Source organism: Bubalus bubalis, chromosome 6 (assembly GCF_019923935.1).
Source record: "Bubalus bubalis isolate 160015118507 breed Murrah chromosome 6, NDDB_SH_1, whole genome shotgun sequence".
Lineage (NCBI taxonomy): Eukaryota > Metazoa > Chordata > Mammalia > Artiodactyla > Bovidae > Bubalus > Bubalus bubalis.
This window is the reverse complement of record NC_059162.1, coordinates 90907663-90919335: the sequence shown is the minus strand read 5'-3', so window position 1 is coordinate 90919335 and position 11673 is coordinate 90907663. Positions and strand designations below refer to the sequence as shown.

Genomic DNA, 11673 nt, shown 5'->3' with positions numbered 1-11673 from the left:
AATAAAGCTATTTATAAAGGCCTAACAGAAAATAACAGGCCAAACCAAGAAAATGATTTTTCCAGGTAAATATTCTAGGTGAATTTTTATTACAGCCATAATTATTGGCCTCATGACACTTTCATACTCAGCAAGCTAAAACTCTGCTTGGTTTTTCTATTTGTTTTGCATTTATAAACTTTTTTCTTAGTATGACATAGATAAATGAAGGATGTATATACATACATGCATACTTGAATATGCATAAATCTTGAGGGTTTATTTAGCTTGATGAATTTCTGTTCATGCTCAAAAGCAAGAGAAAAGGCTTTCTCCTTCCTGTGACCCTGAATAACCTATACAAAGACGATTTTTATAGCTACTTCCTGTTCAATATTCTAATTATTTTATCCTTCTTAATCAGTACCTGAACTGCTGAGTCTGTTTCGAATTCCAGCAGGAAACAGAGAATTACTTTCTTTAATTGGTTGGCTACTCCCAACGAGGTCAAGCCGTCCTGCGGCTGCAGCCCATGACAGTCGCATGAAACAAGCCACAGTAGATGTGAAATCACCGACTTCCATTGTCTAAGGAAGCAAGAAAGTGCTGTGAGTACTTGAACACGTCCCACTGACTTCAATAACCTCCTCTTGGTCTCAGTTTGCAGGCTCATTTCCCTCCAACATCATCTACAAGACAGACAGCCTTTTTATGCTTCTGTACTGTTCAAAGACTTACAACTGCCTCTCTGCTACTACAACACAGAGACCCTGCTCTCTGGGTTCTGGCTTCAAATCACCCATTTTGCTGTCACCATGTCCCCTCTTCCACACACAGCATCCGGTCTATGTGAACCACCATGCGGCCTCCTACACAGGCTTCTTTTCTAATTGCTCCCACCTTTCCCTTTACCTGAACAACTTTCCTCTCTCTAAATGAATCCATGGATATGGAATCCCTACCTATTCTTAAAGGCTTAGCCCCTCCTACATGGAATCCTTGTGACAGCCGCACGTGAAGATGACTATTCCATTCCTCTTAAGCCCTGTAGAATGTCTTGCTTTGGCAGTCTTCTTACAACAATTGATGTTTTCCACGTGAATTACAGTGAATTCTATACTAGTTGATCTCTTTCTTTCTTCCTGTACGCTCCTTGAGGATGATACTCACATCAATAATTTTTATATCTGCATAGGCCCTCCCCACCAGTGGTGCCTTCTGTAAAGGAGGCCCTTGGGACTTCTTGAACAAACCAAGTCACTTACTTGTATTGCGACTCGTGCAGCAGGAATGATCTCCTCAACTCTGATGGAAGACCGGTCAGACACTGACAGCTGTCGGTAGGATGACTTCTCTGGGGTGCCACATAAGGACATCTGCCTGCTCGTCTGCCGGCTGACATTTCGGAATGGGCGAGAAGACAGTGCTTCTATGCCGTCTTTGGTGAGGTCTTCATCCAATAAGGTTGGCAATGTTTGTCCCACGAGTAAAAATCTTAAAAGGAAATAAGCTAGGCTAAGCCAAGGTCACTTCATACTATGTTTAAAGGATGGGATCTGGAAGAAAGAGTCAAGAATAGCCATCTGAGAGTAATCAATAGATTTACGTACCTTGCCAGTTGTAGACAGATGGAATAAACGCCTTGCCTTGTTTCATAGTCTACTTCTGATGGGATGGAATCCCTCTGCATGACATTTACAACCAAACTTCAAAAAAAAAGAAAAAAGAAAAGGCAGGATATTTAAGACTTCTGTTTCTTCCACAGGCAATTTTCTATAAGTAGTTTGAAAGTGAAAGTGAAGTCGCTCAGTCGTGTCTGACTCTTTGCGACCCCATGGACTGTAGCCTATCAGGCTCCTCCGTCCATTGGATTTTCCAGGCAAGAGTGCTGGAGTGGATTGCCATTTCCTTCTCCAGGGGATCTTCCCAACCCAGGAATCGAACCCGGGTCTCCCACATTGCAGATGCTTTACCGTCTGAGCCACCAGGAAAGCTCTCCATATAAGTAGTTTAATACTTATCAATTACTTAAAATTCTTACATGCTTCTTACATATAAATGGATCACACAGATTCCTATCACAACGATTTCTTATGGTACATATAACCTTCCTGGTTCAGAATTAAAATTAGACTCCTTTCTTAGCCAAAAAGATAACCAATACAGTGTTTAGATAGTTTTCCTTCTCACTAACTTGTATGACTTCCCCAATCAACTGCTATGTTGGTATTAGAAGAGCTATCAATTCAAAAGTATATCCAGAATTGGTGTATTCTACAAAGCTTGTTTTCACATCTACTATCACCTACATTGCTGTAAAAGCTTCCCAACTCTTTTTCTTGCTTCTACTCTTGAAGCTTCACCTCCAAAATCTATTCTCAAAAGATCAACCAGAATGATCCCTTAAAAATGGAGGTTACCATGGGATTCCTCTGGACAAAATCCTCCCATGGTTTCCTATATCCTTCACAGTAGCCTGTAAAATCCTGCATACCCTGACCTCTGGTATCTCTGTAACCTCATGCCCCCTACCCTTCTCCCCTCACTCAGCCCCAACCATACTAGCCCCCTGCTGGCTTTACAGACACCAGGTCGACCCTCATAGGGGCTCACGTTGGATGCTCCTCTGGACAGCTTTCCCCAGCATCTCCAGATCTTGCTCCCTCACCTCCTTCAGGTCATTGAAAAATATCCCCCCATCAGTGAAGTGTTTTCTGATCACTCCACTGAACAAACCCTTCCCCTACCCACCCGCTCTTCTTTGTCTTATTTTTCTCTACAGCTTTTATCACCACCTGACATACACTTTTACTTCTTTATTGTCTTCCCTTCTAGACTATCATCTTCGCAAGGACATGGATTATTGTTTTATCGATACACTGCTCTGTTTCTAGTACTTAGAACGATGCTTAGCATGTGCATTGACACTCAGAAATAAGCCAGAATTAAAATGCCTGTGTTAGCATAGCTCTGTAATTGGCTGATGATCTGAAATGAGTTTTCACCCTCTATTTCCACTTCTGTTTCTAGTCCCCTTGATCTCTGCAAGGTCTCACCCAAGCTCTCTTTCCTGAAGGCCTCCAACAGAATTCCTTCAATTACCCTCTGCTCAAAATTCAAGCTGGTTTTCACTCTTTTCTTTCCCAAAGGAGACGGCATGCTTACTTTCTTTATGGAACGTATCTTCCAACTGCAGTGGAACTTAGCCCCATTGGTTGATCACCCCCTTTTATTCTTTTCTTTTTCATTGGCCCCTTTTAGTCGGCTCACAATGAAAACTAAGGCTTCTCCAAGTTAAAATCAAAACAGAAAAGCAAACTTCCTCTTCAGTTATCCTATCCTTCAAACTTTGGTCACCTCCTTTTCTCTCACTCATACAGTAGAGATTTCCACTTACTGATTCTGCTTCCCAGCCTTACACTTGCCAGGGTCTCAGGCTGCAAGGCTTTCCTTATACACAACGCCTCCTTGAACATCCAGTGCCATTCTCCACTTCTCTCAAGAGCATCATGTCCAAACCATCCCCTTCATGTGACTCACAGAGATCTTTTGCACAATCAAACTCACTTCTCTTGACTTTCTCAGTTTCCTCCATCTTATCTTCATTCCCTATATGGACTAAAGAGTTATCATTCACTCATTCTCCCAAGCTAGAAATCATAGGGCCATTTAAAAAATGTTCCCTACTCTATATCTGTGCTTCCCAGGTGGTTCAGTGGTAAAGAATCCACCTGCCAATGCAGAAGACACAGGTTTGATCCCTGCGTTGGGAAGATCCCCTGGAGAAGGAAATGGCAACCCACTCCAGTATATTATTGCCTGGGAAATCCTATGGCCAGAGGAGACTGGTAAGCTACAGTCCAAGGAGTTGCACAAGTTGGACATGACTTAAGAGACTAAACAGCAACAACAATCTTGCATCTAATCATAAAGACTTTTCATCTTATAAATGTCCCTCTACCACTGTCCCAAATTTAGAACCTGTCATCTCTTCTCTGGAACGCTGTAACAGTTCTTACAGTTCTCCCTGCCTCCAGGCTCTTCCACCTGCAGTCATCTTTTCTACTGCAGTCAGAGTAACTGTTCTAGCTAACTCCTGGCTTAGACACCTCCTGTTTTTACAAGGTAGTGCTGAAATTCCTCAATATGACCCCCTATTCACAATCTCTCTCCTTTACCCTTTGCTCTAGTCTCACCAGGCAACTGTAGATCCCAAGACAGTCCCGTGCCATCCATGCTGTCACTCATCCCCACCCCTCTTCTGGCTGAGAATGTCCTTCCCCCCTTGATTACCTAGAAAGCGGTGACTCATCTCTGTTTCCAGCTCACATGTCACTTTCTGGGAAGCATCTCCTAATCTTATTACCCCAAGCAAACCTTACCATTTTAACCACTGCTTTCTTCCCCACTTCATCCCATAAAGCACCTTTTATAAGCCTCTGTTTCAATACCTGCAATAACTGTTTGTTATTCTTTGTTAAAGAATAACAAGAAGCTCTCAAGGGCAGGGATAATATCTTCCCCCAGTGCTAATGCCTTGCACAACATAGATTACTAAGAATCAGATCCACCTTATCTTAAACTGATGTGGGAGTGACCAGAAACAGCACAGTCTCCTCTCCTCTTGAGAATTTCCCCCACTACCAAAGGGGAAAGACACATGCTTCTGTCAGTTTTCCAAATAATCAAAAGTCATTAAAACATTTAAAAATATTCTAAAGACAGAAACATCATTCCTCCTTATTACAACTCCCATAATACTTCAAATCATGCCTTGTAGGCATAAATAAGACCTGGCAGGAGAAATTAACTAAAATAACTCTATTCATTTTCTGCAATTCATATAATACAATATTGAAACTCTAACCTCAAACCTCCTGCTTTGAGGAAGTTCTCACAAAATGATTTTGCACAATTTCTTGCCATGTCATCATCAGCTGTTGGCATGAGTTTGGAGCTTAGAACCTTGGAAAAAAGATAAAGCACAATTAATCATCCCAACATTTCCAGTAGAAATTATTCCTTTATACCAAGTAAAACAATCAGACAACTTGAGTCAGAATCTCTTTAACTGCTGCTCTTTCTACCTCCAGTAGTATAACTGGAGTTTATAGTTTATAGTTTCACAAATAGTTCCATTTACTTAGCATGAAAAATCTTTCTGTTTTTAGAGAGCTAGTATGCTCCTCTTTCATGAAACCAGCAAATGTGAATGTCTCAGGCTCCAGACTTGCCTAAGAGCAGGTAACATTATGTGTTATGCAGATATGTTCCAGAAAAAGTATATAAACCAAAGTTTTATAACAGTCCATTTATTAGAAATGCTGGATGAGTTTCCTGATAATGATTCTAACTCCTATTTATTGAGCAACTGTCTACAAGGTACTAGGCATAAGATGAAGTACTTAATTTGCTCTATCTCTTAATCTCAATCTGTAAGGCACAGGTATTTTATTCTACAGGGAAAGACTGAGACCTGAGAGGTTATGTGACCTCCCACCTGTGGTCACACAGTTAGAATTTGAGTCTAGATGGGTCTCACTCTAACATCCATGCCCTTTTTATGACACTGTAGTATCCACCTAAAGGAAACTATTTTCACATAATCAACCTGCAGTATGAGACTACAAATTTAGCTCACATCCTAGTTTACCACCGACTAGTTGAGAGATCTCACATAGGTAATTTTCCTTTTTGCCTCAGTTTTCTCACTGGGTAAATGAGGACAGTAATTACCTTTCCCAGAGTATTGTTTGTAAGTAAGATAACACAAACTTAAGGTGCTTAGTATAAGCACTGGCACAAAACAAGTGCCCAGGAAACAACTGCTTATTTAGTTATGACTTAAATTTTTTAAAGCTCATAGCCTCAGTTTTCCCAAGGTTTTAATCTAGATGTAATTCAAGATCCTTTCTTTATTAAAAAAAAATCTGCTTCTATGAACTTATTAGTAATTTTAGGAGCTTAGATTCTTAATGTGATATTTTTGTCCAAAGATGCTTTCTTCCTAAGCTGCCCTTTGGGAAACTAGTTTGCCAGCTTCAGATCACAAGCATCATTCAGGAGAATGGGAACCTTCTGCTATCCTAACCCTTTCTAAGTGTTGACAGCCACAGGCACACACTCCCCATGCTTAATGGACAACAATTTAGGGAGGGTGAAAGGTTTTCCCAAAGGAATGGGTACTTGGAATATCCACTCTGAATTTCCCCTAGAAGCCAAACGTAAGTTAAAGATTGAAATGCAAGGATATGAATCTTTCAGGTAACAGTAAAAAGAAGTGCTTTGGGGGTGTTATGGTTTCTACATTTTTTATAGAGCAAAAGGCAGCCTATCAGAGGAATTCCCAGTTAATCTGAAGTTCTAAAATAAGACTGGGGATGATTTATACAGTCCTTTGGCTCTAAGGTAATGCAATCTAAGTAGCTGATGACAAATGACCAGAATGACCACTGCTGGGTCATTCTGATTTCCAGGGTGCTCTCAAATGTGGGTGTTAAGATTTATACCTTAACTTTCTGAGACAATCATTCAAAAGCAAATAACAAATCTGGCAGCAGTGCAAGATATAAATTTATAAGACTGAATTAGCCAAAAATTTCTAGGTAATTTTCTGTTTTGGAATATTGTATGTATTTTTAAATGTTCATAAGAAATGAGGTCATACTTTATTTTTAAAATACATGCTAAATATTTTTTCCTCTTGCACCCCACAAACATTTTCACAATAACGATTATTTTAAGGCAACTATGAAACATTATCACAGCTCTACCATACAAACATTTAAATAATGAATTAAGCACAAAAATGAGTGAATATGACTTTATACTCCAAATTAGACTGTAAGATGAAATAAAACTTTGAAAACATGCCTGAGTAGGTACCTTCTGGCCAATTAGGACCTTTGTTGTGATTCAAAACCTACTGAAGATAAATGGTAATTTGATAATTAAGGTTGCTCAGGCACTGATCTGGATTCCTTAATAAACAATTAACTGCTGCTGCTGCTAAGTTGCTTCAGTCGTGTCCGACTCTGTGCGACCCCATAGACGGCAGCCCACCAGGCTCCCCCGTCCCTGGGATTCTCCAGGCAAGAACACTGGAGTGGGTTGCCATTTCCTTCTCCAATGCATGAGAGTGAAGAGTGAAAGTGAAGTCGTGCAGTCCTGTCAGACTCTTCGCGACCCCATGGACTGCAGCCCACCAGGCTCCTCCGTCCATGGGACTTTCCAGGCAAGAGTACTGGAGTTGGGTGCCATTGTAGAACAATTTAAGGTAAAACAAAATCATTCAGGGCTTTATATTCCCTAGAACTTTACGTGCCCTGAGGGTCTGGCAGAGTGGGGCAGTTTCCACCTCCACAGTGCTTTGCTACGGTTCTGACTCCAGGACTCAGCCTATCCAGCCTCTCCTACGTCTCACTCATAAGAACCTGGAGCAATTATCATCTTTTCAACTCTGTGGTAGTTAAAACTACCACAATGATTTGTAGACAGTAAATAATTAGTAAAGTTTACTGAACTGAATCTACTAATTTAAAGCTACTGTTAGGAAGGAGGGCAATAAAAATATTCTTTTGGTCAAATACTTTTAATAAAATAGCTTTCTAAAAAAACCCTAAAAGAATAATGTTAAATGTGTTTCCTGAGAAACTATTTATAAAGCTTCATTAATGGCAGCAAATGGCAACAGCTTTTTTAAAAAGTTAGGATGCATTTAGTAACAAGGCTGAGGATTAAAAACTGATATAAACACTTGCAAAACTTCCAGAGGAAGTTAATTACACATTTTTATACATTAGGCTTCCTAATTATTTATTTACATGCTATTTTACAAGTATAACAATGTACATAGATATGTATAAGTTGGGGGAAAAAAAGAGCATTTTCAAAGTCCAAAACAATAAAACACTTCAATTTATAGTCTCTTTACTTATTTCTGACATCTGTAAGCATGAATCTTCAGACCAAAATGAATCTGTTAAAATTAAATTTAAAAAAATGAGGTTTCTTACTTCTAAGTTGTAGAGCACTCTGAAGGTGGACATTCCTGGAGCGAAAGATCGAAACAGACTTTCTAAAATTGAACTGGCGCTTGGCTGATGCTGCTGCTTAGAAGACAGGGATGGAGACTTTGAAGACTGAGAACTTGTTTCAGACAGTAATGTTTTCTAAGTTTAAAATAATGAAAAAGGACACAAATGAAGGAGAAACATTATCACTGTATATTCTAATATTCTTTTCCACTTTAATATACCCAAATCATCGACATTTTCTAAAAAAATTAACCTCAAGGCCACATCACTCTTCAATTATTAACGAAGCACTGAACTCCAACGCACAGACTGTCAGTGGTCAACAGCATTCCATTCTGCAGGAATGCCTCTGAGATTGTATTCTAAGCAACACTAGTGAGGCCATCCTAATTTATTTCCAGGTTTTTAAAATTTGTACTGCTGAACTCTGATAATTAAATCATAAGATTGCAGAGTAGTAGTTTTGAGAATTTTGTGGGGTTAGTTCTAGTAATATAGTTTACAATTACAAAAGTTCTCTTCTCCCTCAAATTAATAAATAAGGTATATGTGATAAGGTTCTGACCTGATCTAAATAATAATCAATGAAATACAAAATTCATAGCTTAGTTTTAACAACTTTGTTCTAAATGAATTTATTCCGACAATACAATTAAACAATATTATAAATAAAACATTTTTAGTATAAACTCTTAAGGAACAAGATTCTATAAATTAAACAAAAGGAACTTTAAATACCAATTGTGAAAAAATTACGTGATAACCCATTTATGCAAACAACTCAAACATATGCAACAACCACATTCAGAGAGGCATCATGACAGAAGAGAAACATCACAGCTGAATGGGCACTAGAGTCTGACCCTAGATGACCCTAGATGAGACACTTCATTACTCTGGGTTTAGGTTTCCTCATATAAAACATGAAGGAGGTAGAAGCAGATGACACTAAAGGTTCTTCCAGTTCTAAAATCTGATGTCATTATTGACTATAGATAATTTAAAAGTCATCATGAAGTTCAGATTTCCATTTAGAGCAAAGGTATTTTTCTAAAGAACAAAATCTGTTATGGGAAAGATGGGATCATATGACCTTTATGTGATGCTATGTTGCATTTTTACTGAATCATGATATAAAATTTCCATGCCTGTTAAGTAACTATCCAAGATACTCATACCTTTCTTCCTAAAGAATCAAGTTGATCAAGGGCTTCCTGAATGGCTGGATCAGTAGGTATCAAGAGCAGAAGCTTTCGTACTCGTAGAGTTATCCTGAAATTTTTCAAATGTGAAAATTTTTTTCTTAAAGCCACAGTTTCAAATAAAAAATAGTCAAATTTAGTAGGGGATGTGGAGTGATATACATATTAAGAGAACATTTATTTGGCTCCCTAACTTTAATAGCTTGCTCTCTTGCAAGCTTCACAAACAGTTCTATTTACCTTGGCTCCTCTAGATTGGCCAGCTGGTAAAGCATGTCGAATACATTACACACAAGTGCCATCACCACACCAGGGAGGGATTTCTCCTGAGGGAAGAAGCAAAAGAGAGATACAAACTTACAAAAGAATTTTCTCCTTTTCCAATCAAAGGTACAAACAATAAAATGACTGGTTCTTAAAGACTGGCTACTGCAAAACTTGGGGCTTCCCTGGTGGCACAGTGGTAAAGACTCTGCCTGCAATGCAGGAGATGCAAATTCAACCCCTGGGTCGGAAGATCCTTTGGAGAAGGGAATGGCTAACCACTCCACTATTCTTGCCTGGAGAATACCACGGACAGAGGAGCCTGGTGGCCTATAGTCCATAAGGTTGCAAAGGACTGGACATGACTGAGTGACTAATGCTTTCACTTTGACTTCTCTGTCTTAATACTGCTCTGAGTAGGATTTCACTCTTAAATTCTTACTACATGAAGAATATGCCTGGAACGCAGAAGACTGCGGTTTAATTCCTGGGTCAGGAAGATCCGCTGGAGAAGGGTTAGGCTACCCATTCCAGAATTCCTGGGCTTCCCTTGTGGCTCAGCTGGTAAAGAATCCACCTGTAATGCATAACACTGTACAGGAGGTGGTGACCAAAACCATCCCCAAGGAAAAGAAATGTAAGAAGGCAAAGTGCTTATCTGAGGAGTGCTTATCTTACAAACAGATGAGAAAAGAGAAGCGAAAGGAAAAGGAGATGGGGAAAGATAAACCCAACTGAATGCAGAGTTCCAGAGAAGAGCAAGGAAAGGTAAGAGAGCCTTTGCAAGTAAACAGTGCAAAGAAATGGAGGAAAACAATAGAATGGGAAAGACCAGAGATCTCTTTAAGAAAACTGGAGATACCAAGGGGACATTTCATGCAAAGATGGGCTCAATAAAGGACAAAAACAGAAAGAACCTAACAAAAGTAGAAGAGATTAAGAAAAGGTGGCAAGGATGGAAGAACTATCTAAAAACCTCTTAATGACCCAGATAACCACGATGGTGTGGTCACTCACCTAGAGCCCGACATCCTGGAGTGTGAAGTCAAGTGGGCCTTAGGAAGCATTACAACAAACCAAGCTAGTGGAGGTGATGGAATTCCAGCTGAGCTATTTCAAATCCTGAAAGATGCTGCTGCTAAAGTGCTGCACTCATTATGCCAACAAATTTGGAAAACTCAGCAGTGGCCACAGGACTGGAAAAGGTCAGTTTTCATTCCAACCCCAAAGAAAGGCAATGCCAAAGAATGTTCAAATTATTGTACAATTGTACACATTTAAAATGCCAGCAAGATATGCTCAAAATCCTTCAAGCTTAGGCTTCAGCAGTATGGGAATCGAGAATTTCCAGAAGTACAAGCTGGATTTAGAAAAAGCAGGAACCTGAGATCAAATTGCCAACATATGCTGGATCACAGAAAAAGCAAGGGAATTCCAAAAAAACATCTACTTCTGCTCCACTGACTATGATAAAGCCTTTGACTGTGTGGATCATAACAAACTGTGGAATACTGTTAATGAGATGGGAATACCAGACCACCTGACCTGCCTCCTGAGAACATGTATGCAGGACAAGAGGAAACAGAACTAGACACTGAAAAATGGACTGGTTCAAAATTGGGAAAGGAGTACGTCAAGGCTGTATATTGTCATTCTGCTTATTTAACTTATATGCAGAGTATATCATGTGAAATGCTGGGCTGGAAGAATCACAAGCTGCAATCAAGACTGCTGGGAGAAATACCAACAACCTCAGATATGCAGATGATACCATTTTAATGGAGGAAAATAAAGAGGAACTAAAGAGCCTCCTGATGAAGGTGAGAGAGGAGAGTGAAAAAGCTGGCTTAAAACTCAACATTCAAAAAATGAAGATCATGGCATCCGGTCCTATCACTTCATGGCAAATAAATGGGGAAAGTGTGAAAACAGTGTCAGATTTCATTTTCTTATGCTCCAAAATCACTGCAGAAGGTGACTGCAGCCACAAAATTAAAAGATGCTTGCTTCTTGGAACAGTAGCTATAACAAACCTAGACAGTGTATTAAAAAGCAGAGACATCACTTTGCCAACAAAGGTCCATCTAGTCAAAGCCATGGTTTTTCCAGTAGTCACATACGGATGTGAGAGTTGGACCATAAAGAAGGCTGAGTACTGAAGAATTGATGCTTTTGAATTGTGGTGCTTGAGA

General features: G+C 39.5%; 1 protein-coding gene across 3 annotated transcripts in view; it reads right to left on the bottom strand.

Annotated features, from left to right (window-relative positions):
* The window catches only part of USP24 (ubiquitin specific peptidase 24), a 153474-nt gene that overhangs the window by 62223 nt on the left and 79578 nt on the right, over positions 1-11673 (bottom strand). For all 3 annotated transcript variants that reach the window (XM_025288649.3, XM_006049602.4, XM_025288650.3), the window contains 7 exons: positions 9458-9543; positions 9194-9287; positions 7995-8150; positions 4847-4944; positions 1590-1685; positions 1245-1473; positions 407-566 (listed from right to left, as the gene is read on the bottom strand). In XM_025288649.3, the coding sequence (XP_025144434.2) occupies positions 407-566; positions 1245-1473; positions 1590-1685; positions 4847-4944; positions 7995-8150; positions 9194-9287; positions 9458-9543 (919 nt within the window). The remainder of the gene's footprint in view (positions 1-406; positions 567-1244; positions 1474-1589; positions 1686-4846; positions 4945-7994; positions 8151-9193; positions 9288-9457; positions 9544-11673) is intronic.